A 26889-nucleotide genomic window follows, 5' to 3' on the forward strand; every position below is an offset into this window, starting at 1 on the left:
TCCTTTATGATTAATTTCACTGCAGAAATACTAACATTTTGATTATAGTAGCATTAGGTATGCAGTGCATTACTCATTTTAAAGGACAAAAATTTTGGATTCTCAAACATGTCCGGTCTGGAGGGTTCTGTATGAACCATCAACCCCCTAGGATCAGACTATCCTTTTCTTTTCATTGGATCCAAAAATATAATACATAAGGGTTCAAGATAGTCTTACTTGCAAATATTGAGCATCTGTTTTTGCTTTATTTTTTTTGACTGACTTTTGCCAATTTGAGATAATTTTCTGATGTCTTCTAGACATGGGATTGAAGCTCATGACAAAACTCCTCCTGGTATGGAGTTTTAGCCAGTTTTACCTCTAATGTTTACCTCGGGCAGTAGGTTCCTCTGGCAAACATAGCCAGTCAATATAAAACATTTTTTCAAGGAGATGCCTTGAAGAAAAAAAAAATTTTTTTTGAGACTGGGTCTCTTGCTCTGTCACCCAGGCTGGATTGCAGTGGTGTGATCATGGCTCACTGCAGCCTTGACCTCCTGGGCTCAAGCAATCCTCCCACCTTGGCCTCCTGAGTAGCTGGGACTACGTGCCACCACATCTAGCTAGTTTTTAAATTTTTTTTCATAAAGATGAGGCCTTGCTGTGTTGCCCAGGCTGGTCTTCAACTCCTGGGCTCAAGCAATCCTCCTGCCTTGGCCTTCCAAATTGCTGTAATTACAGATGTGAGCCATTGCACCTGGCCTTGAAAATTATTTTGATATCAAAAACTAAAGTTGGGGTTTGATATTTGAGGATGATGTTGTGTTTTCTGGAAGAGGTCATAAGGATGGTCTTTTTCAGAGCATTGGCAGCCTTTAATGAGGGTGAGACAGCAGTGGATTTAAAGTTAGAAACCTAAGCTGTATATAATCTTGGTCAAATCATTCTATCTCCCTGGGGCCTCTGTTTGCCTCGTCTGTTAAATAAGTTGATTGGATTATTAGATGATTTCATTATTTTGGGAGTTTTTAATTTTGTTTTTGTTTTTTGAAGCTCTGAAGTGTCCAGGCTGTCAAGGGGACTCTAAAATACAACTTATATAACCCCACATGAGAAGCATTTTTATTACTTTATACTTTTATTCAACTGAATTATTTAATATGTTAAAGTCATAGGATTTTAGGGTCAGAACTACAGTTCAATGGCCCTTAAATTGGATTTTGTATATCCATGTAGAGGGCAAAGCTAAACTAGGCAGGATGAAGATCCCTACTTCAACCACAGTAGTTCAGATTGTATCCATTTTAAATATCAGGATTCTGTACAGGATTTTGTTTGCAGGTGAAAAAAAAAAAAGTCCCTTGGGCTGGTCTAAATCACCTTCATTTTGCTAACAAAGATGCTCATGACCAGGGATATTAAGAATGTTGCTGGCCGGGCGTGGTGTCTCACGCCTGTAATCCCAGCACTTTGGGAGGCTGGTGGATTACAGCACTTTGTGGCGGGTGGATCACGACGTCAGGAGATGGAGAGCATCCTGGCTAACATGGTGAAACCCCGCATCTACTAAATATACAAAAAATTAGCTGGGCATGGTGGCGGGCACCTGTAGTCCCAGCTACTAGGGAGGCTGAGGCAGGAGAATGGTGTGAACCCGGGAGGTGGAGCTTGCAGTGAGCCAAGATCGTGCCACTGCACTCCAGCCTGGGCAACAGAGTGAGACTCCGTCTCAAAAAAAAGAATGAATGTTGCCAGGTTGGAGGCAGGACCAGGCCTCTTGGTTCCTGGTTTATTCTTCTTCCCACCCTATTTACTAGCACATATTATTGAAAGCTGCCCAACAAAACTCTATACTGATGGAAATGTTCTGGAGCTGCAGCATCCAGTATGGTAGCCATTAGTCATGTGTGGCTGTTAGGCACGTGGAATGTGTTTGGTTCACTTGAGGCATAGAGTTTTAAATGTAATTTAAATTAATTTCAATCTGAATAGCCTCACGGAGCCAGCAGCTCCCATATATTGTACAAAGTGAATCTAGGCTTTTACCTTCATGAGTTGCTGGACTAGGAATCAGAGTTTTTCAGGAGATTTTATTTGACCAGGTTAAATTTTATAAAAGACAGTTCCATGGCCTTATGAACTAGATAAAAGTAAATAGGAAAAGTTCTCTATCACTGAACGAAGGAAATTATAGTAGAAAGTGGAATTATACTTTTATACTCATTTAGTGTGACCTAACCTGAGGAGCATTGGGTCCCTACCATTTAAGGGTTTTATGGTGCTCAGAGTTTGGGAAAATGACAGCAATCATTCTTTCATGATGGTGTATTCGAATTTGTATTGTGATTCACCCCACAGATCCAAAGGCCTCAAGTAAATGGCATTTGTTCCATAAAATTTACTGTAAAAGGCAGAAAAATACCCATAGTATATCTATATTTTATTTGGATTTGTGCTTTTATTTAGAGAATTTATTTTCTAACCTTTGTCTCAATAAACTGCCGAAGTCAATCTTTTGCCCCTTTTGGAGTTCATATTCTCCTGCAGGAAGAAACTACCCAAAGCTACAATCAGCAATGTATATACGTTTTCCCTATTAGAATGATTTTTGTCCACAAGATTTCTGTTACAAAGAGAAAAATCAATGAGCTGACTAGTGTCATCCATATAAATATTTGACCAGAGATGTATGGTGAAGGGTGTATTGAACATGACAACAAAACAATGCAGTGGCTGTTCACTGTTGGTTGACTGAAAGTGGTCTGTTTGTAAACAAGCCACTAGTAGAAAGCAGATTAAAATTTGAGATGTTCTGTTGTTTGGCTCTTATACACAAAACTGTAAAATTGACTAAATACCTTGCTTCCTTGTAGTGTGGTTTCTTCAAGAGAAATAAGAAAGATCATTATGATGCCACATATCACAAGGCTGAGATCCATGCTCAGCCATCTGATAAAGAGAGGCTTACTTCTGATGCATAGTATTGATCTACTTCTGTAATTGGTAATTGATCAATGTTTTTTAATTGCTAGCTGTGGGACCCGCTATGGTTGTGGTGGCTAACTTTAAGAACAACAGCTTGCTATGTGTGTCCCATTAACAGATGTTTCCAAATGTCCACACTGGCTTGCCTTGCTTGGATTTGTTTTATTTTATTTCACTTGAAAGCTCAGTTTTTGTTTTTTTTAATGCACAGTCTTTCGTTGCAGGTGTGTTATTTTATGTTCTTGTTAAATATCTACCACAGCAATGCAGAAAATTTGCAATATTTGTACACACAAAAAGAGACTTTTAGCCCTCCATAGTAGCACAGTTTGCAATGTGTTATTAATTCGGTATGTAGCATTCCACTAGGGAATTCAAAGATGCATAAGAAATCATTCTAGATTTCTTGTCCATTTTGGAATTTTCCACAGATAGAAGCTGTGTCGACCGCCTAATTAACCTGTTGCATGTTGGAAATGTTGTGTTTCTCTTGGTGAGGCTTCCTCACTGTCATCTTTTTGTTCTCTTTGCTATAAAGTGAGGGGGAAGGCTTGGAATGCTTTTTACTGTTGCTCAGGAATCGTTTTATGCTAGCTAAGCATGCAACTTCCATTTCCTGCATATCTCCTACAGGTCAAAGACCATTACAACAAACTGATTATCAGCATGATGGGCTCTTATGGTCAACTTCAGAAGATGATCCCTTACCAAAGTTACCTTCCATCTACAAAATTCTAGTACAAAAAATACCCTGAACAGTTTTTATTGCAATATGTTGTGATGGAGTTTGACCATATTTCATGTATCCAGAGATTTTATCCAACCTTGGATCTCAGTTGATTTTAAATTCAAGTTTCTCTTACTTGGAAATACATGGAAATAGGAATTGCTAGTGATCCCTTTCACCATTTATGTGGGCATGAGAGGACAGAATTACTCCTGTAATCCTTTCCATGGCACTATCACAGTGAATCACAACATTGCCATTCAGCTTTACATATTACCCTTAATTTCCCTCTTTGTTTAAATGGGGTAGACAGCAGTCATATTTTGTAATAGATAGGTACTTTGGCTTTTTTTTCTTTTTTTTGCACAGAATAATAAATGAATCCATGTAGAAATGACCTGGAACAAAACATCTTGGTCCATTTTGCCTATTGATTTAGTGATAACTATGCATATAATTTTATCTTGCTCCATGGCATTTTTATAACATAACATCATTCAACATAAATGTCATGTTACTATTGACGTCACACAATAAACACATTAACCGTTCTATTAATATCCTCATTCTTCTAAACTGCATTTTAAAGTTGAAAACACCTTTTTTAAAAAAAAGTAAATATATTTCATTTAAAAATTTAATCTCAATTCAAATTTTTTCAGATATATTCTCAGTAAAAATATACTTTGGATCAGATTGACTATTTAAATGAATTTTTTATATATATATAAACACACACACGCATTAACAGTTTAAAGGTAAATGTATTTTTGCAAAAGAAGAGAAATTAGGGAGTGCTCTGAAATTCAGTGTAGTGATACACTTCTCAAGTCCTATGCAGCACATGATTTTTATTGCAGGAAACAGTTACTATGTGATTTATTAATGAAATAGCTTAATTAGAAGCACAATAGCAAATCCAGGCAACATAAATGACCTCCTGGCTAATGAGAGAAGTGATATGTGTACTAGAGCCTCAGAGGAGAGAAAAAGATTATAAAGTTGACCTGTTGGAACACTGGCATATTCAAATAGTAATTTGTAAAATACTTGTGACATGATTTGCATTTTATTAGTGGGAAAGGGGCATGAAATAATCTTTGGTTTATGCCTTTTAAAAATTATTCTTAATCTAATCTGATAATCAGATATTTTACATATAATATTGTGATTATTTTTAAATATGGAAGCACTGTTTTCATAAACTCTTAAATTGTTAGTAAAGAGGTAGCCTACATTTGTTATAACATTTGTTATAAAATGTAAAGAGAAGATGAAAATGGACTTTTCTTCCAGTTTTACAGCTGTTCTCTTCCGTTGATCCCCACTGGCTCTTCTTTCATTTCAACCTCTTGGTTCTTTCTTAAAAGAAAACCATGTCTTTTTCCCCTTAGTCCGGAGGTAGACATAGCTGAACAGAAAGCTTAGACATTCCCATTTAGTGTACTTGCTTCTTTGTGAGATTAATTTGTTTCTCTTTCTCTTTCCCTCTTCTCTAGTGTGGATTCTTTAAACGCTCTAGGTACGATGACAGTGTTCCCCGATACCATGCTGTAAGGATCCGGAAAGAAGAGCGAGAGATCAAAGATGAAAAGTATATTGATAACCTTGAAAAAAAACAGTGGATCACAAAGTGGAACGAAAATGAAAGCTACTCATAGGGGGGCGCCTAAAAAAAAAAAAGCTTCACAGTACCCAAACTGCTTTTTCCAACTCAGAAATTCAATTTGGATTTAAAAGCCTGCTCAATCCCTGAGGACTGATTTCAGAGTGACTACACACAGTACGAACCTACAGTTTTAACTGTGGATATTGTTACGTAGCCTAAGGCTCCTGTTTTGCACAGCCAAATTTAAAACTGTTGGAATGGATTTTTCTTTAACTGCCTTAATTTAACTTTCTGGGTTGCCTTTGTTTTTGGCGTGGCTGACTTACATCATGTGTTGGGGAAGGGCCTGCCCAGTTGCACTCAGGTGACATCCTCCAGATAGTGTAGCTGAGGAGGCACCTACACTCACCTGCACTAACAGAGTGGCCGTCCTAACTTCGGGCCTGCTGCGCAGACATCCATCACGTTAGCTGTCCCACATCACAAGACTATGCCATTGGGGTAGTTGTGTTTCAACGGAAAGTGCTGTCTTAAACTAAATGTGCAATAGAAGGTGATGTTGCCATCCTACCGTCTTTTCCTGTTACTTAGCTGTGTGAATACCTGCTCACGTCAAATGCATACAAGTTTCATTCTCCCTTTCACTAAAACACACAGGTGCAACAGACTTGAATGCTAGTTTTACTTATTTGTATATGGTATTTATTTTTTCTTTTCTTTACAAACCATTTTGTTATTGACTAACAGGCCAAAGAGTCTCCGGTTTACCCTTCAGGTTGGTTTAATCAATCAGAATTAGAGCATGGGAGGTCATCACTTTGACCTAAATTATTTACTGCAAAAAGAAAATCTTTATAAATGTACCAGAGAGAGTTGTTTTAATAAATTATCTATAAATTATAACCTCTCCTTCACGACAGCCTCCACCCCACAACCCAAAAGGTTTAAGAAATAGAATTATAACTAACTGTAAAGATGTTTAATTATTTCAGGCATTGGATATTTTTTAGTTTAGAAGCCTGCGTAATGTTTCTGGATTTCATACTGTAACATTCAGGAATTCTTGGAGAAAATGGGTTTATTCACTGAACTCTAGTGCGGTTTACTCACTGCTGCAAATACTGTATATTCAGGACTTGAAAGAAATGGGGAATGCCTATGGTGGATCCAAACTGATCCAGTAGACTACTGAATCTGCTACCAAAACAGTTAATCAGTGAGTCGATGTTCTATTTTTGTTTTGTTTCCTCCCCTATCTGTATTCCCAAAAATTACTTTGGGGCTAATTTAACAAGAACTTTAAATTGTGTTTTAATTGTAAAAATGGCAGGGGGTGGAATTATTACTCTATACATTCAACAGAGACTGAATAGATATGAAAGCTGATTTTTTTTAATTAGCATGCTTCACAATGTTAAGTTATATGGGGAGCAACAGCAAACAGGTGCTAATTTGTTTTGGGTATAGTATAAGCAGTGTCTGTTTTGAAAAACTAGAACATGGTTTGTAGTGCCACTGTTGTTTTGGGGGGGCTTTTTTCTTTTCAGAAATCTTAAACCTTAAGATACTAAGGACGTTGTTTTGGTTGTACTTTACTTTGGAATTCTTATTCACAAAATATATTTTGTTTACAAAAATTTCTGTAAAACAGGTTATAACAGTGTTTAAAGTCTCAGTTTCTTGCTTGGGGAACTTGTGTCCCTAATGTGTTTAGATTGCTAAGGAGCTGATACTTTGACAGTGTTTTTAGACCTGTGTTACTAAAAAAAAGATGAATGTCCTGAAAAGGGTGGTTCAACAAAGAAACAAAGATGTTATGGTGTTTAGATTTATGGTTGTTAAAAATGTCATCTCAAGTCAAGTCACTGGTCTGTTTGCATTTGATACATTTTTGTACTAACTAGCATTGTAAAATTATTTCATGATTAGAAATTACCTGTGGATATTTGTATAAAAGTGTGAAATAAATTTTTTATAAAAGTGTTCATTGTTTCGTAACACAGCATTGTATATGTGAAGCAAACTCTCTAAAATTATAAATGACAACCTGAATTATCTATTTCATCAAACCAAAGTTCAGTGTTTTTATTTTTGGTGTCTCATGTAATCTCAGATCAGCCAAAGATATTAGTGCCAAAGCAATGGGATTCAGGGTTTTTTCTGTTTTCGCTCTATGTAGGTGATCCTCAAGTCTTTCATTTTCCTTCTTTATGATTAAAAGAAACCTACAGGTATTTAACAAACAACCTACAAATTGGGAGTTATCTTTGGATTGAATCTTCCTGTTCACTGCCTGTCCTTGTAAGGATAGGGAATTGCTTAGCAATGATAACCTGGCATTAAAAAAAATTCTGATGGCTAAGCTGCTTCCTTCTTAGAATATGTTTTGGATGTGGGAGCAGGCTAGCTGTGACGTGTGTGGCAGAATCAACTAGTCAGAAAATATTTTCTTCAGCAAAAGATTTTAGATTTGAGTTTTATGAAACTTCTCTAGCTGGATTATCACAACCTAATACAAGAAAATAAAACATTATATATATATATATATATATATATATAAAATGCCTAGACAATGTAGTGTGCCCTGGCCTGAATAAATGTCTAATATATTAGGTAATAGCTCTCCACTATACTTGGCATTACATAAAATCTTGGCCTTCTTGGTTCTTTGAAGATCAAACAGGTGTTACCGCCCAAAGAAATATGTGATTGATTGGCACTTAATGATTTGGGCCAGTGGCTGTGAACCTTTTTAGCCTCAGTTCACATATCAGATATACCCAGATTAAATCACTACAATAATATGTAATCATCATAACCTCATAGAGCCTATCAGTAGCTGTGGTTTGACTAGGGCTATGGCATAAATAACACAGACTGTAAGTCATGGCCCATCCAGTCATAGTGCCTGTGATTCCAACACTTCCCCTCCCTCTCAAAAATTACAGGAACGTCTTACACAATTACAGCGATTGTGGAATTATTACAGGGTTATCCTTGGATATATTTGGATTCACAGAGGAATCACTGCAAACATTGATACTTCATTATTGGTTGTAAATTAGTTGCTGCAAATTCAGTGTGTCGTGCATAGTCATGGTTTACGCTTTTCCCTTGTGGCTAATATTCTAGCATGTGGTGTTGATATAGGTGGGGAATGCTTTAAAGATTGTCCAGACTGCCAGCCATGGTGGCTCATGCCTGTAATCCCAGCACTCTGGGAGGCTGAGGATCCTTGAGACCACAAGTTGAGATCAGCTTGGGCAACATGGCAAGACCCAGTCTCTACAAAAAATTTAAAAATTAGCCAGGTGTGGTGGTGTGCACCTGTAGTCCTTGCTACTCGGGGGGCTGTGGTGGGAAGATTGCTTGAGCCTAGGAGTTTGAGGCTGCAGTGAGCTATGATCATGCCACTGCACTCTGGCCTGGGCAACAGAGTGAGATCCTGTCTCAAAAATTGTCCAAATCAGGGAAGGAAGGATAAGATCAAGCCTTCTACTCTAAATGAAAACATCTTAATGAGAAACTGGTCTCCAGTACACTATCCCACAAAAGGACAATGTGGGAAGACAAGCCGGGATTGAGAGACTTTTGTTTTCAAGGAGGGAAAGAGACGCTGTCAGTGGTTGGGTTCCACATAAGTACATCCACAGGGCTGAGAAAACAGAAATGTGGAAGAGTTGTCTGATCAATTTGGGAAGCATAAAGTAAGTGATTAAAGGCAGTTCCTTAAGACCAAAGGACAGGGTCCAACGACTTGCAATGAGGAAAAGGCGAGGGTCAAAGAGGTGAAGAAAATGAACTTCAGAATGATTTCAAGAGTGGCTATTGCATGCTAGTGGGCATCTGTTCTTCCCGTAGTTTCTGATTACGGTTAATAGCAAGTTCTTTTTCTCTCCTGTACCTTAAACAGGTTTTGCCAGCTCCAAAAGGCATCTCATCCAGCTGTTGGAAGGTGGGAGAGCTGTACACTAGGAGCTGAGACCAGGTCTGTGGAGGTGCTACCAACAGACCTCATCTAGGAGGAAAATCATGAGGGGATTCATAGCCAAATCCTCTTGACTCAGGGTAAACGAACTGTAAAACACAAACCAGAGGAAGGAAACTGGTGTGGCCCAGTGCAAGGGTGGACCAGGCACCACAAAGGGCAAAACTAACCAGGTAATGGTTGATGATTACACCAGAGTTGAGGGAGTCAAGTGGTCAAGTGCAATTTTTGTAGCAGTCAGCAAAGCATAAGTGCCTCAATCTTCTCTTGCCCTAGAGGCATCTCTCAGTTATGCTGCCTGTGCTGGGGTCATGGAAACAGTTCCCTGCTAGGAGAGGTCAGATAAATTTCTTACTCTTCAGCCTTCTAAAATGTGCCAAAAATCTCAAGAAATTACAGGGTCAGAATGTGCTACCGTTGTTATTTCAAAGCCTAGCAATTTAAGTTTTCAGTTCACCAACAATCAGTAAGTGGATTTAAGTGAGTGTTCTGTTAAGATCCTGTCATTGTGAGAGGGATGTGATTTAATAATTATTTTCCAGTTGGAAGTAAACAGATGTTTAGGGATGTTAAATTAGGCTCCGGGGATATACGTAAGACACTGGCTCTGACCTTTTATAGGAAGCTTATCTGAAACTACAGATGGTATTGACAAGCATAAGTGAATTCACTTTTTATAGGTAGCAGAATTTAAAACCCTAAGATAATCAATGATTGACACATAAATTCAATACCTGGCCAAGCGTGGAGGCTCACGCCTGTAATCCCAGGACTTTGGGAGGCCGAGGCAGGCAGATCACATAAGGTCAGGAGTTCGAGACTAGCCTGACTGACATGGTGAAACCCCGTTTCTACTAAATACAAAAAATGAGCCAGGTGTGGTGGTGGCACATGGCTATAATCCCAGCTACTTGGGACGCTGAGGCAGGAGAATCGCTTGAACTGGGAGGCAGAGGTTGCAGTGAGCCAAGACTGCGCCACTGCAGTCCAGCCTGGGCAACAAAAGCAAAACTCTGTCTCAAAAAAAAAAAAATAGTCAATACCTGAACCTTTGTGGGCAGAACTTGCCCCCAGAACAACCCCATTCCCAGAAAATTTAGAGTCATTCTTAAGCAGGTCTACATATTTAAATCACCAAAGAAATATATTTATTAAAATCCTGATGGCTGGACAATCTGCCACACTGACTACATGAGAATCTGAGTGAGACCCAGGAATTAGCGCTGCTTAAAGCTCCCCAGCTGACTTGTAAAGTGCAGCCAGGATTGAGAACTGCTTTAGAGATTATTGGATGTTGTGAATATTTATCAAAATAATATGCTCACTGTGTGGAATGCCTCGTTCCTGTTTGTGGTACTTCCACTGCACCAGTAACAGGAGCTGAGAAGCTAGAGGTGCATTTGCTATAGGCAGGGAGGCAGCTGAGCAGTGCATAAGGGCATGTCTCTGGAGCCACGCTGCAGGTGTGAATTAGCTTCTCCTCTTAGAACATAACCTTGGGTGAGTTATGGATATCTCTGTGCCCAGTCTCTTGGCCTGTAAAATAAGACTGGTTATAGTGCTCGCTCAGAGGTTTTTTTTTTTTTTTTTTTTGAGACGGAGTCTGGCTCCATCGAGACGGAGTTTTACTTTTGCTGCCCAGGCTGGAGTGCAATGGCACGATCTTGGCTCAGTGCAACCTCTGCCTTCTGGGTTCAAGTGATTCTCCTGTATCAGCCTCCCAAGCAGCTGGGATTATAGGCGCCCGCCACCATGCGTGGCTAATTTTTTGTATTTTTAGTAGAGATGGGGTTTCGCCATGTTGGCCAGGCTGGTGTTGAATTCCTGACCTCAGATGATCCACCCCTGCTTCGGCATCCCAAAGTGCTGGGATTACAGGTGTGAGCCACTGCACCCAGCCCAGAGGTTCTTGTAAAGAGAAAATTGGACCATCTGGAAGTGCTTACTAGTTACTTTTATACTTACCCTTGTTTATTATCTAGAACCATAAAATGTTAAAAGGGGAAGGAAGCATGGAAATCTAGTTCTACTTCCTCGTTTCACAGATGGGGAGACACGGTTTATTTTTATTGTCACGGGAACCTTTTGTCTCCTCATTCTTCAGTGTCCACCAACTTAAGTCTTACTAGTGGGTGTTATAACTACAAAAAAAATTACGATGAACCTCTTAAAGTCCTTATTAACACAGATCATTCTGAACAACAAGAGTGACCTTATTTCTATGTTAAATTCTGTCTCAACCCTTAATACAGTGACCATAATGCAGTCTTCGGTTGGGGTCAGAAAGATGACATGTTAAGATAATCAACAAAGCATCTTGAAATCGCTAGGTATTGAATCTTTGTGTTTTTCTCCCCCCTGACATGGAAGAGTGTGAAAAGAGCAGATTCTCTTTTTGAACCTTTTCTCAGAGTTCTTTACACACCATCGATTTCTTTGGTTTCCTTTAGTGGGAAGGCAAGCCGCAGTTTTGCTGCTTATTACCTTTACTGCTGTGCAGAAGAGGAAATGCTCACAGAGCTCATCTTGCACCTGAGTTACACCATGTGTGTTAGAACGGAGTTTGTCACTGGAAGAACAAATTTGAAAACTCCTGCCTCCCACATGTCACAATAATGCATGGACTGAAAGACTATGTAAAGGCAAAAAACATACATATACATGCATTCTTCCATAGGAAGACTGGGGGACTGCCTGATGCCAAGGTGTCCTCAAATTGCTGATGGAACTGAAGTTCTGGGGTTCTTACCTGAGGAAGCCACTGGTGGTCAGGAAATCTCAATTAGAGAAGTTAAGAGCAGTCTTTCTCAAAATTTAACATGCCTAAGACTCACCTGAGGATCTTGTTGATTCAGGTTCTGATTTAAACAGTCTAGGAAACAGCCTGAGAGTCTACATTTCTAACAAGCTCCAGGTGCTGCAATACTACTGATCTATGGATTACTCTTTGGGTGTCAAGGGTCTCTAGAGCCAGTCTTTATTCAAGTCCCTATTGTGTCACTTTTTACTGTATGACCTGGGCAAGTTTAAATGCCTGATGCCTTAATTCCTTCACCTGTAAAATGGTACAAGGTATAATGGTATAAGGAATAAGATTATAACCTAGGCTTACACTGTCTTATGTCTTTCTACACAACTTCCAAACCCCTAACATCCTCAAATGTGTGGATAAGGACCGACTGGGGTGCAGTTAAGTCTGTTTATCTAAATATATAGCTTTCACCGTCTTGACAGGATAGCTGACATTTGTTGTAGGCTACTCTTACAGGCCATTTATTTGGTTGGGTTTTACAGGCCATGCTTTTAAGATTCCTGCCCCGTGAGAAGGAAAATCCCATGACAGTGAATAGCATTACAACGGAATGGGAAACAATGTGCCAGTTCTAGTAGCTGACCCACAGAAGCAGTGACATGTTGATCTGGTTATAAAGACTTATCTAAATCAGTAACGAAACAAACACATTGAACAGGTTCAGGCTGACTTAAAGAGAAACTTTTGCAATTTGACATTTCCTTTCTCAAGCAGCAATTCAGTGTTTCTTTGCCTGTGCCTACCACGAACAACCCAAGTACTCATGCCAGAAAACACACACACATAAATTAATAAAACTCCTAAGCCACTGTGATACATATCTGTGGACTGGTTGCTCTATTCCATACTTTTTCTAGTTGGAAGGGCTGAGGTGCTAAAAATACCTTCCCAGACTCCCTTGTAGCTAGGGTTGTACATATGAACTTTTTATTTTTATTTATTTATTTAGAGACAGGGTCCCACTCCATAGCCCAGGCTGGAGTGTAGTGGTGCAATCTTGGCTCACTGCAACCTCCACCTCCTGAGTTCAAGTGATTCTCTCACCTCAGCCTCCCAAGTAGCAAGTAGCTGCAATTACAGGCACCCACCACCATGCACAGCTACCTTTATATTTTTAGTAGAGATGGGGGTTTCAGCATGTTGGCCAAACTGGTCTCAAACTCCTGACCTCAAGTGATCTGCCTGCCTCAGCCTCCCAAAGTGCTGGGATTACAAGAGTGAGCCACCGTACACGGCTGAAATAAATTTAATTCTACGACTTGCATACCTGTTCACTTGAGATCTGAAAGATGGACTCATGGTGGCTGTTTCTCCTAGCAAGCATGGCACAGAGCCCCAGGATTCAATGTTGAGTGTCTTCCAGCTTTCTAAGCCATTATCAGAGAAGGATTGTGACCTCTTGATTCCATTTTCTTGACCTTCGATTGCAACTTCAAGTATTTGCCTTCAACCCTATTTTGAAAAATAAAAATGAAATCCTAAGCCCCCCAACCAAATAAATGGACCCCCTCTTTGCCACAGGGACCCCAGAGTAATTTTGAAAACCTGAGTTTAAGGGATGCTGCATCTCCCTTTTGGGGTTTTGACACAACAATTGACCAGCATTTCTTCCTAATAAGAGACCACTGACCACAGAGTGGCTCTGGCTAGTGTACATGTGACTCATGAAGGGGCATGAAGCCCCATTGCATATGTGCACATTTCTCCTTTTGTAAATATTCATGATTCCTATTGCTGGCCACTCTGTTCAGCATAGACTCCTGTTCCCTTTGCCCCTCCCTCAAAGTATCTGTTTCTAGCTCCTGGCCAGAGGCTATCCTTCCCAGTGTCAGAATGGTCACCCTGCCAGCTGCAAACTTTTATGAAAAATAAATCTCTCCTTTCCAAATTTATAAGTTTTGTAACCAACCAATGGGTTCTCCTTGCCTACTGCCCAGATAGAGCCAATTTATCAAGACAGGGGATTGCAATAGAGAAAGAGTTTAATGCATGCCTCTGGGGATTCAGTCAGGATGGTGGGGAAAATTATAAGATGCAAACCTTCTTGGAAGGCCTGGGGGAGATGCATAAGCTCCAGTAATAAACTTGGCTGAAGGCAGCCTTGTCCCCTTAGTTATGTAAATTAAAGTAGAAACAAAGGAATGTGCGGAGTTTATCTAACTAGCTTGTTTACCCATGTGGTCCTAAGACTAACCTTTGATTTACTGTGGGTGCTTAACTGATTTCTACTCAGGAGGTCCACAATGTCAACTACCCTCTAGTGGTGTTTACTCACGACCTTTGTCAATTAACCTTTACTGAATAAATGCAAGTCTCACTGACTGATCAAGGCCGCAGTCGCAACTGTTTACAGCACTCTGCTTGTAGTCTGTAAGCAGCCTGGACGCTCAGCTGGACTGGCAAAGCAGTGTATCTGTGTGTCAGTGTACTTTATTCATCCGTTGTTGGGTCAGGGTCTGTGGGACAGACTCCGCAGCTGGTGCCCTGTGTGGGGATCGCTGTGAAGGGAGCGCGACGGACCCCCAGAAATGAAGGTGGAGAGGACTGGCGGTCAAGTCAGTAAAACAGTGAGTCATTGGTGCCTGCTTGGGATTACCAAGTTTGGGGGGGTGGGGGATTGTTCAGGCTGAGATTTCATCATGGGACAACAGTTATCAGTTCAACAAAGACAGTATATAAAAGTGTTGAAACAGTTACTTAAGGCTAGGGGAGCATCAGTTTTGCAGGCTCAATTAAGAGACCCAATGCAAACTGTTGTCTCACTTAATCCATGGTTCCCAGAATAAGGACCGCTAGATGTAGAGGTCTGGGAACAAGTGGGGAGAAATATTAAACAACGTTATGCACAAGGGCAATGTGTCCCAGTAACAGCTTTTAATGCTATGGGCTTTAATTAGAGCAGCCCTAGTTCTGTTATACACAGAAGAGCCTAAAAAGGGGAAGGAGGAGGAACCGTCACCTATCTTATCGCCTCCTCTTCCCTCAGCCCTGATATTACCGGGCCAAAATAACAAAGAGGAAACAGAGGTTGTGCCTGAGCCACCTCCTCCAATAGATAAGAAAAAACAAAACAAAACAAGAGATACACTACAGCTATGAAACCCTGTCTTAAGCAGGCAGCATTAAAAGGGGAGCTCTTAGCCTGCCCAATAATGCAAAATCAGCAAGGCAATCAGGTACCTAAAGAGTTGTTAAAAAAAGCATTAGAGGCCAAAGCCAGGCGGCCAAGCGAGCAGTAAGCAGGAGAGACTTGGCAGAGAGGAAGTTCGGGAAACCAAAGCCAGCAAGTGCTCCCGGGAACTCTGTCCACACGGGGGCAGCGGCAACAAACAGCCAGGCCCAGTGCTCGGAAGTTAGCCTGTTAGAGAGAGGCAGGAGGCGCATGTGGGAAAGTCGGCCCAGTGGGCAACAGCCACTGGGCAGCGGGGGTAGGAAGTGGCACAGGTGAAAAGCGGCACAGAAAAAAGCAGCGCTTTTGCAAGCGCAACGCAGCTGCCACCCCAGGACCAGTCTGCTTAGCTCTCCAGCTCTGCAGGTGGCCCACGGCAAAATTTCATGTGCTCCTTGTAGACAAGAGACATCCCAAATTATAATTCTATGCTAAGATTTAAGTAAAATTTAATAATTTGAAAAACCTCTTTCTGATAATGGGCACTGTTATCTCTCTCTTACCCCTAACTCTCTCCAAATCCAATTTAAGTAAAACTGTAACCTCTAAAGGGAGAGAAATTACAAACAGCCCATGAGTTAGTTAAGGAGCAGTTAAAGCAAACTTTACTCCCCAGTAGAAAACAAAAACAAAACAAAAACAGAAACAAAAAAACTTCCTGATTACAAGGTTATTCATTTTATGGATAATATTCTACTAACAGCCCTTGGAGTTCGCCCATTTTTGACATTCCGAAAAAGTCTGGGAAATGAAGACTTTTGCATGACTTAACATGCTATTAATGCTACTTTACAGCCTATGGGACCCCTTTAACAGGGCCACTCCTCCCCCGTGGTGATTCCTCAAGATTGGCCTATAATCATTATTGACTTAAAAGTTTTTTATACAATTCCTCTAGCAGAACAGGACAGAGAAAAATTTGCGCTTACAATACCAACTATCAATAATGAAAAGCCAGCTTGTTGATTTCATTGGAAAGTGCTTCCTCAAGGAATGCTAAACAGTCCTACCATGTGTTGGTATCATGAAAATCAAGTTTTGGTCCCTAGTACAAAAGAATTTCCTGATTGCAAGATTATTCATTTTATGGATGATATTCTACTAGCAGCCCCAACGGAGCCAATACTTTTAAATTTATATTCTTCTGTCGTAAAGAATACAGAGCTAAGAGGTCTAATGATTGCACGTAAGAAAGTACAAATGTCCTCTCCTTGGAAATATCTTGGGTACATACTAACTTCCTGGTCAGCAAGATCTCAAAAGGTTAAATTAAATACTAGCAACGTATACACACCTTAAATGATTATCAGAAATTGGGCGATATTACCTAGCTCCACCCCACTTTGAGGATGCCTACTGATAAACTACAAAATCTGTTTTCTATCTTAAAGGGTAATCCAGCCCTGGATTCTCCCAGATATTTAACCCCTGAAGGAAAAAGGGAAACTGAGGAAATAGAGCATGCCATCTCTCAGAGGCAGCTAGATCGCATAGATCCATGGTATTCAATTCAGTTGTTTATTTTTCCCACCAAACACCCCCCTACAGGGTTAATAGGACAGATGACCCCAGGGCTACGCTTCCTAGAATGGGTTTTTTGCTCACATACTAGGACTAAAACACTATCTCCGTATATTCAGTTAATTACTAAAGTCATCTATTCAGGCTGCAAAAGATGCAATCAGTTGCTAGGTTATGACCCTGATGTCATCAGGATTCCTTTAAGCAAAAAGCAATGCGAATCAGTATTGCTCTTATCGATAGATCTGCAAATAGTTTTCTCTGATTATAAAGGACAAATAGAGCACATGCTTCCTGCTGATAAACTCCTTAATTTCTTACCTCATACGCAGGTAATCTTACCTACAAAAATAGTTCACTCCCCCAGACCTAATGCTTTAACACTGTTTACTGATAGGTCTGGTAAACATGGAAAAGCGGCAGTCTGGTGGAGACTACACAATTCAATCACTTGATCTGGATTTACTAGCAATCAGAGAGCTGCAATTGGGGCTCTGATACTGGCCTTGGAAACTTTTTCCACTCAGCCCACAAATATTGTAAGTGACTTGGCTTACTCAGTATATTTGCTACAAAATCTTGAAACAGCTTTAATTAAGTCCACTCTGGAGCCAGCCTTGTGTGCTTTTTTTCTCCAACTTCAGCAATTGCTAGATCAACATACACAACCTATTTTTATTACACACATTCGAGCCCACAGCTCTCTGCCTGACTCATTGGCTTATGGCAATGAACAAGCAGATCTTCAGGTTATGACATCACTGCTGGACCAAGCCACCCAATTGCATCAATTTTTCCACCAAAATTAGGGAAACTTATCTAAACAATTTCAACATATACAAAGGCTGGCTAAACAAATTATCCTACAATGCCCAGACTGCCAGCTCACAGGCACATCCCCTCCTTCCACAGGTATTAACCCTAGAGGACTAGAACCTAATCAGTTATGGCAAACAGATGTTACACACATCCCTGAATTTGGAAAACTGAGATATGTATGTGTATCCATTGATACCAACACCCATTTAATTAGTGCACATGCCCTTCTGGGAGAGTCTACTCGATATGTCATTAAACATCGTCTTTTAACTTTTGCATTTATGGGATGACCCACAAAAATTAAAATGGATAATGGTCCCGCTTATACCAGCTCACAATTTCAACAATTTTGTCACAATGTGGAATATCCAACATTCCACAGGGATCCCATATGACCCCCAAGGACAAGCAATAGAACGTGCCCACTCTTAAAAAATACGCTCAAAAAAAACAGGAAAGGAGTATGGGTAAAAGACCCTGCAACACTATAGGCACAAGCCTTATTTACCCTTAATTTTTTAAATTTAGATGACAAATTTCAATCAGCTGTAGAAAAGCACTTTGCTAAAACCTCTCAAGGCATAAAACCTGCAGTTTGATGGAAAGATGTAAACAGTAATGTATGGTGTGGTCCAAATGAATTATTAACATGGGGAAGAGGGTATGCTTGTGTTCACACCCCCTCGGGTCCTCTTTGGATTCCAGCATGACGCATCAAACCATACCATGGGATGGCTAGGACCCAACCCGGTACCAGAAATGAAGGAGTTAACCCTACAAGACCCACAGACCCAGAAGATGCGGCTTCTGTGGATGACACAAGCCCCAGATGTTACCTGGGGGATGCTGAAGAAGACAACTCAGGAGGCTGAACAAATCCTGCTCCGGACACAGACAGCATTTACTCCAGATAATTTGTTTCTTGCTATGTTTTCTGTTGTACATTGCAACTCACGTAGGGTATTAATCCCTTTTATGCTCTCACTTTGTTCGCAACTGGTACCTGCTACACTCTTTTGGGCTCATTATCTTAGACCCACCTTTCTTTTGCCCAGTTACCTTGGCAGACACTCCCTTCCCAGCCTTTAATAATGTGACTGCTTGGCTAGGAGGGATAGATTTACCCCCAGTGGAGTCCCTCAATAATCACACACATTGGACTAAAGTGCCAAATAACACTACATAACACTCCACTATCCTCCCACTGTGTATAAGTTATAAAGGTTCTAACCCTTACTGTGTACCTGCCCAAAAACAAGTATGGCTACATCATGGCAAAGGAAATGCCTTAACATTCTTAGCTGCAGGTAGCCTCAAACCAGGCATTGCAATCAATGCTGCTTTCCCAAACATTCCTTCCTGTGCTAAAGAACAAAGCCAGAAAAGTAATGGATTCCACTTTAGCTGGGATGTCTGTCATGGGAAACAAGCCCATAGCCTCCAGTTAAGCAATTATAACATCTTAGACTGAAGTCCCCACGGCCGATTGCAGGGCAGCCTTACTAATGTCTTCGTCCATCACAGCATCAATCACAGTTTCATAGCCATGTCTTGTTCCCCTATATTTTGGGCCAATGCGGGGATAGGATATCCCAGACCCCAAGTAAAGTCCATGCCAACCCAAGGCACCTTATGGTGCCTGGGACATCTCAGCACCTCCCTTAACACCTAACATGGGACATATCATAATTCCCATTGCAACTATACTATAACCTTTATTCATAATCACACTGATCAGTGCCTGATTTGCACTACCCATCCATATATTTTCCTTATGGGAACTAACATTTCCATTATACCCCAAAACTCCATGTTTGTGACCCAGGTGCAGGGATAGGCTTGGTTTGCCTCATATATCACTCACCACAATATATCTAATTTAAAAATCACTAGTGTCATGTTATTAAGGAGACAATCTGAGACATTTCTACCAGTCAATTTGACAGGATTGGCAAGGTTCCTCTGCCCTTGCCACCTTAGAATGTGCTCTGTCCCAGGTCAGACAAAAGATTCACAGTTACACTTATGGCCTTTATAATCTCAGCCTAGTCATCCTGGCAACTGCTAGCATTGCTGTTGCATCTATTACTGAGTCAATATAAACAGCTAGCTTTGTAGATAATCTGGCCAAAATGTGTCTAATGATCTTCTCTTACAGCAACATATGGATCAAAAGATTCTTGCATGACTGTGAGCCCTTGAGGCTGCCTTAGAGTATGTGGGGGAGTGACAAGATGCACTGGCATTCCAAAAGCAATTAAACTGTGACTGGGGCATAAACATATCTGTGTCACTTCTCTACCTTGGAATCAATCAATACATAGTTGGGATGAGGTAAAACAACACCTCTGGGGAACCTTTCATGACAATTTAACAGCAGAAATAAAGCAACTTAAAACTAAAATTTTAGAATCCCTTCACACCATAGATCTACATACCCAACAAACACCCATATAGAAGAGTGTGCAAGATCATCTCTCCTGGTTAGAACCCCACTCCTGGGGGTCACTCTTTGACTGGGAAGAATGTTGCTAATTGTACTCATGATTGTATTATGCTATTTGCTAATTCTAGGATGCAAAGCCAGAATAAGAGCAATGACCGCCACACCTGACAAACCTGTTGCTGCATACATGTACACTCTCCAATCAAAAAGACCTGATGCAGAAAACAAAAAAAGAGGAGATGTGGGGGTTCAGTCAGGATGGTGGGGAAAATTATAAGACACAAACCTTCTTGGAAGGCCTGAGGGGTTTGCGTAAGCTCCAGTAATAAACTTGGCTGAAGGCAGCCTTGTCCCCTTAAATTAGAGTAGAAACAAAGCAATATGGAGAGTTTATATAACTAGCTTGTTTACTCATGTGGTCCTAAGACTAATCTTTGATTTACCCTGGGTGCTTAATTGCTTTCTACTCAGGAGGTCCACAATGTCAATTACCTTCTAGTGGTGTTTACTCACGACCTTTGTCAATTAATCTTTACTGAATAAATGCAAGTCTCTCTGACTGATAGAGGCCGCAGTCGCATCTGTTTACAGCACTCTGCTTGGAGTCTGTAAGTGGCCAGTATGCTCAGCTGGACTGGCAAAGCAGCATATCTGTGTGTCAGTGTACTTTATTAATCCGTTGGTGGATCAGTGTCTGAAGGACAGACCCCTGCACATGCCCTGTCAACTAAAGGGGAGATCAGAATCATTATTCAAATTAGTCTCTCCAAAAATTTGAAGACTTCTGGAGTTTTTAAAGGATAATTTGGTGGGAAGGGGATTAGAGAGTGGAGAGTGCTAATTGGTTGGGTCAGAGATGAAATCATAGTCGGTTGAAGCAGGTTCTTCTTGCTGTCTTCTGTTCCTGGATGGGATCACAGAACTGCTTGAACCAGATTACTGGTCTGCGTGACAACAGCTGGTGCACCAGAATGCGGGGTCTCAAAAATATCTCAAACACCAGTATTAGGTTTTACAACAGTGATGTTATCTCTAGGAGCAACTGGGGAAGTCGGGAATCTTATGGACTCTATGGACTGCGACCTCCAGGTTACATGTAGGTTCTAAGTTATACTGAGGGCTTAAGAAACACCCTGTGAGACGTGGGCCATGAAGGCTGCATCACTGTCACTCTAGATGAAAACCAGTGTTCCAAACCAAGGAATGATTTCTTTTATTAAGGCCTTAATGCTTCAGAAGCTCTTTTTGTCCAACAAAGAAAAGCCTCAACCCAAGGTATCCACAAACAAGAGTAGGTATTTCAAGTTACCTGCTATCCTTGACATCATAATAAAATCAATTTGCCAGTTCTCTGTTGTTCCTTCACCCCCAGTCTGAACTCCTGTGTTAAGTGGGGAGGGCTAGTTTTTGGGTTGTTCTGGGCACAGAAGAGACATTTTTCTATAACCTTCCGAATGGTCCTGTTTATATGTGAACCAGCAACATATTTTTGCATCCATTGGAGGGTGGCATCCCTACCACACTGGGTGGAGTCATGAATACATTCAACAATGTCATTCCTAAAATATGCCGGTGCCAGAATTGTTTCTCTCTCATCGTATATCCATCCATCATGAGTCCTCTGATCGGGGTCAAAACCCCAATTGAGTGCTCTTTTTAGGTACTCATCTGAGTATATGGGAGGCTCAGGGCCACAGTCTGTTTTAGGTAGCAAAGGTATCAATAGCATTTTGGGGACTTTATCCTTACTATTTTCTTCATGGCCTCATCTATGCAATATTGTTCTTTGCCACCAAACTATCTGTCTGCTGGTGCCCAAGGCAATGTATTATAGTTACTTCCTGTGGGCTAAAATGGCATTTAATAGGACTAGAGTTTCTCTAGCATGTTTTGTTTGTTTTTAATTATCAGAGGTTAGTAGTCCCATTTTCTTCCAGATGGCCCCATGAGCATGAAAAACAGAGAAAGCCTATCTAGAGTCTGTGTACATGGCCACTTGTGCTCTGTTACCTAGATGGAGGGTTCCAATGAGGGCTCTGAGCACCGTTTTCAGTGCTAATGTTCTGGAGGGCAATGCTCTGGCTTCTGTAGTCTGTCAGTGGGTTACCATCACACACCTGGCTTTCTATTGTCCCTGGCCCATAAAGCTGTTCCAGTCAGTGAACATCTCTAGGTCTGGGCTGTCTACAGTTATGTCTGTCAGGTCTGGCCAGCAGGAATGAACTAATTCAACTGTTTGTAGATAATTGTGTGCAAGTTCAGATGGCATTTGATGAAGGAGGGGGCAGGATTTAGAGTAGAGATGGCCTTCAGCATTACATTTGAGTTGTCTGAAAGGATGACCTGATACCTGCAGAGTCTCCCAGAGGTCAGCCAGTATCCTCCCTTCTGTTCCAGCAAGGGGAGCACACAGTGGGTTGGGTGCACTGTGGTTGGCTGGCCTGATGTAAACTTTTCTGCTTCCTGGAGAAGGTCACAAGTGGCAGCAACAGCCCAAATGCAAGGAGATCATCCTTTTGTAACAATGTCCAATTGCTTTGAGAAACAAGCAATGGGTCTTTTAATATTTCCTAGGTCCTGAGTTAACACTCCTAGGCTTATTCTTGTCTCTCAGGCACAAAGAGATCAAAGTGCTGGGGCAGTCAGCAGTTTTCCTTTGATATCAAGGAAGGTCCTCTATCAGTCTCCAGTCCATTCTAGGGGTTCATTATCTCCTCCCCACAAAGCAGTGTACAGAGGCTTGGCAATAAGTCCAAAATTGGAAATCCATATCCAGGAAAATTTGGCCATAACTAAGAAATCTCACAACTGTTGCCAGGTGGTTGGTCTGTCTGCCCTGGTGAAGGTGTCCTGCTGGTCAGGGACCAGGTTCTTCTGCCCTTGGGAGAGCTCGAACCCAAGATACTACTGCAGGCCGAGAAATCAGAGCCTTTTTCTTGGATACCTTGTACCCCAGTTCAGCCAGAAAACTTAGATTCAATATAGTGTTTTGGTCAGACAACTCCTGTGTGGTACTGGCAATTAAGATATCATCAGCATACTGCAATAGAGTCCCATTCTTTAATTGCAAGTCTGGGAGGTCTTTAGCAAGGATTTCCCCAAAGATGGAAGGGGAGTTTTTAAACCCCTGAGGAAGAACTGTCCAACAATACTTTTACTGCGCTTTAGTATCTAGGTCTTCCCATTTAAAAGCAAACAGTTCTTGTGACTCAGGGCTCAGGGGGATGTAAAATAAGGCATCTTTTAAATCTAAGACTGTGAACCAACTGAGTTCACCATTTGGGGATGTGAGTAAAGTATAGGGATTGGGGGGCACCGAGTAGATATCTTTTACCATTGATTGATAGCCCTCAAGTCCTGAACAAATCTATGTTTCTTAGTCCCAGGCTTCTGAACCAGCAGAATAGGCATGTTACATGAGGACTAGCAAGGCCTAATGAGTCCAAACTGAAGGAAAGCACACAGCAGAGGTTTGATGTCCCTTCTCGCTTGTTGGCCTAACAGGTATTGTTTCAAGCATGGCTACGTTGTTCTTACCTGTACCTTCACTTGTACTGGATGGCTGTTCTGGCCCTTCCTGGTCTCCTATCTGCCCATGCTTCCACAGCAACCTGCAGGGCATAGGCTTGTTCTGGAGGGTACTAAAATATTTACTCATACTGGGATGAAAGTAACTTTGGCATTTACGTTAGTTATGAGGTCATGTCACAGCAGAGGAACGGGGCATTCAGGCATATATAAGAAGCTGTGTTTCAGGTGGGTGGGCCCAGCTGATATTCTACGGGTTGAAGGATGGTCTCGTTAAGGTTTCTCCCAAGACCCTGGTCACTTTAACAGTTTCTGAACAGTTTAGACAGCCAGGTATTTATCACCAAGTAACTAGCCTCAGTGTCCACCAAAAAGTCCAAAAGTTGATTTCCCACTGTCATCATGACCTGGGACTCTATGTGGGAATATGGAGGGTGTTGCTTGGGTCAGGAGGAACCCCAGGGCCCCATCATTCCTGGTCCTTATCCTAGGTATCTTTAACCTCAGACCTCTTGGCTATTTCAGGCATCTGGTGAACAGAGAGTGGGTTTTCCTTAACGCTGTTCTTTTTACAATGTGGATAGTCTTTCCTCCAGCAGCCTATTAGCTTGCAATAAGTGCACTGCTTGGGACCTACAGTGGGGTGTCACCCTTTGTTGGTCTGGGGCTCAGTAGGGGTCCTACCTGGGATGGAGCATCTGAAGGAGATTCACGCTGTGGTCCTGGGGCCTCTCGAGTCAGAGCCACAGCCAGAAGGTTAGCCTGATGTTTCACCTTTCATTGTTCCTTTTAAAAAATTATCTGCACTGGCAAACGCTCTAAAGGCAATCTCCCCTATAGGAATCTGCTGAAGAGGGAATTGCCTTCCCTGAGCTAGAGGGGCACTCTGGCCGAATTTGGTTTCCTGTCAGAGGTGTGGGGGTAGACCATTCCTATTGCTCCTGGCTTCTATTCCTGCAAAGGTGGGGAGATCAGAGAAGATGGGGAGATCAGGGAAGATGGGGACCCCAGCTCAGGTGCTCATAGAGCAGCCCCAGCCACCATAGGTAGGAGGAGGAAATGAGGGCTCATTTAACCTAGCAATCAAAATGTCATCATCTTTTTCATGTGACTCAAAAAAACAGGCTTTTTTCTACTGCCAGTTAGTTGGGCCACGACCTTACACCTTTACTGCATTGGTTTATTTTGCCTAAGTGCCATGAAACACTGTACATAGGAGGTCCCATCCCATTTCTCTTTCCCTTTACAATACAAATCTAACTCCAAGATTCTGTGGTGACAAACAGAACCCTGACAAGGCCATCATGCATTCTTAATCCCACAGGAAACTATGGACAAGTTGTGTTACAGAGAAAACAAACTGCTTATGGGTCAGTGGGTAATATCCCCAAAATTTCCACTTCTCGAGGATACATGCCAATGGGCTCTCCACCAGTATAGCAGACATTTTGGTCCCCACACTTCTGTGTTTTTATCACAACTTTGTCTCCAATCTTCAAATAAGAGCCTCCAGTGGTTTGCAGGGACACCCCATCCATCAGATCAAGCCCAAAACAAGTTTTCCATTTTCTTGGCCTGACAGGAAGCCCAATATGCCGGAGGGTGAACTTGATGGCTTTCCCATGGGTCAAAGAAAACAGCACATTAAGAGCAGGTGCAGGCATACAAGACGGATAGAGGTATTTCCCTGTTGCAGGAAGTCTGGGACCCCAAATGGAGGGACTGGCTGAAGCCACGGCAGAAGAACATAAATTGTCAAGATTTCAAGGACATTTATTAGTTCCCCAAATTAATACTTTTATAATTTCTTACGCCTGTCTTTACTGCAATCTCTGAACATAAATTGTGAAGATTTCATGGACATTTATCACTTCCTCAATCAATACTCTTGTAATTTCCTATGCCTGTCTTTACTTTAATCTCTTAATCCCATCATTTTTGTAAGCTGAGGATGTATGTTGCCTCAGGACCCTGTGATGATTGCGTTATCTGTACAAATTGTTTGTAAAACATGTGTATTTGAACAATATGAAATCTGGGTACCCTGAAAAGGAACAGGATAACAGCGATTTTCAGGGAACAAGGGAGATAACCATAAGGTCTGACTGCCTGCGGGGCTGGGCAGAACAGAGTCATATTTTTCTTTTTACAGAAAGCAAATAGGAGAAATATCAGTGAATTCTTTTCCCAGCAAGGAATAACCCAGGGAAAGGACTGCATTCCCAGGGGAGGTCTACGGACTGCCACTCTGGGAGTGTCTGCCTTATGCAGTTGAAGACAAGGGATGAAATACGCCCTGGTCTCCCGCAGTGCCCTCAGGCTTGCTAGGATTAGGAAATTCCAGCCTGGTGAATTCTAGTCAGACAGGTTGTCAGCTCTCAAACCCTGTTTCCTGTTAAGATGTTTACCAATGACAATGCATGCCCAGTGGGACATGGAACCTTATCAGTAATTCTAATTTCACCCTGGCCTTGTGATCTTGCTCTGCCTCTCTGCCCTTATGATCTTTTATTGCCCTTAGAAGCATGTGATCTTTGTGACTTACTCCCTGCTCGTACCCCTCTCCCCTTTTGAAATTCCTAATAAAAACATGCTGGTTTTGCAGCTCACAGGGCATCACGGAACCTGCCAATATGTGATGTCACCCCCGGAGGCCTAGCTGTAAAATTTCTCTCTTTGTACTCTTTCTCTTTATTTCTCAGGCCAGCCGATACTTAGGGAAAACAGAAAGGACCTATGTTGAAATATTTGGGGCTGGTTCCCCCACTATAAAACAGCATATTAACAGCAGCTGCAGGCATACAAGAGGGATTGAGGTATTCCCCCAACTGCCACATAGCACCTTATAACCACCCTCCCAAAGTGGATTCTGGAACATGCGTTCCCACTCTTGATCTCACTATGGAAACCTCTTCACTGTCCAACAGTAGCCATAAGAGGGCGGGCGCAACCAAGGTGGGGGTCACAGTCAAAGCAAAGCAGCTACCACCTCACCACCCACACCTATCTACGGACAGGACAGGTTGAAAGAAACTCTCCAAAAATAAATTTTAGATTCCCAGAAAGGCAGAGAATACACACAGAACAGTACACAGACATTAGTTTCTTTGCCAGGGCCCAAATATTGACCTGGTAAGACTAAAATTTGACCCCATTGGCCCCTATCATCTTTGATCCACTCAAGATGGGGAGGGATGACCTCTGACCAAGAATTCAATTTGTTAGTATTACAAAGCCGGTCTGATTCCTAGGTAAGAAGGAGATTTAGGGAAAGCACTATATCATCTTTGTTTCAAAGCTAAA

At 41.5% G+C, this 26889-nt stretch overlaps 1 protein-coding gene and 1 long non-coding RNA gene across 10 annotated transcripts in view; one reads left to right on the forward strand and one right to left on the reverse strand.

The window, feature by feature from the left end:
• The window catches only part of ITGA6 (integrin subunit alpha 6), a 79780-nt gene extending 72494 nt beyond the window's left edge, over positions 1-7286 (forward strand). For 3 of the 5 annotated variants that reach the window (XM_063694999.1, XM_004032793.5, XM_055379172.2), the window contains one exon: positions 5194-7286. In XM_063694999.1, coding sequence (XP_063551069.1) covers positions 5194-5355 — 162 coding nt within the window. In that variant the 3' untranslated portion in view covers positions 5356-7286. Of the gene's footprint in view, positions 1-2855; positions 2986-5193 lie in introns of all 5 variants that reach the window. The other 2 variants (XM_063695000.1, XM_055379171.2) reach the window with 1 other exon arrangement.
• The window catches only part of LOC109025972 (uncharacterized), an 89342-nt gene that overhangs the window by 35021 nt on the left and 27432 nt on the right, over positions 1-26889 (reverse strand). For all 5 annotated transcript variants that reach the window (XR_010129619.1, XR_010129618.1, XR_010129620.1 and 2 more), the window contains exon 2: positions 13371-13555. This is a non-coding gene — a long non-coding RNA (uncharacterized lncRNA). The remainder of the gene's footprint in view (positions 1-13370; positions 13556-26889) is intronic.

Source organism: Gorilla gorilla, chromosome 11, assembly GCF_029281585.2.
Source record: "Gorilla gorilla gorilla isolate KB3781 chromosome 11, NHGRI_mGorGor1-v2.1_pri, whole genome shotgun sequence".
Lineage (NCBI taxonomy): Eukaryota > Metazoa > Chordata > Mammalia > Primates > Hominidae > Gorilla > Gorilla gorilla.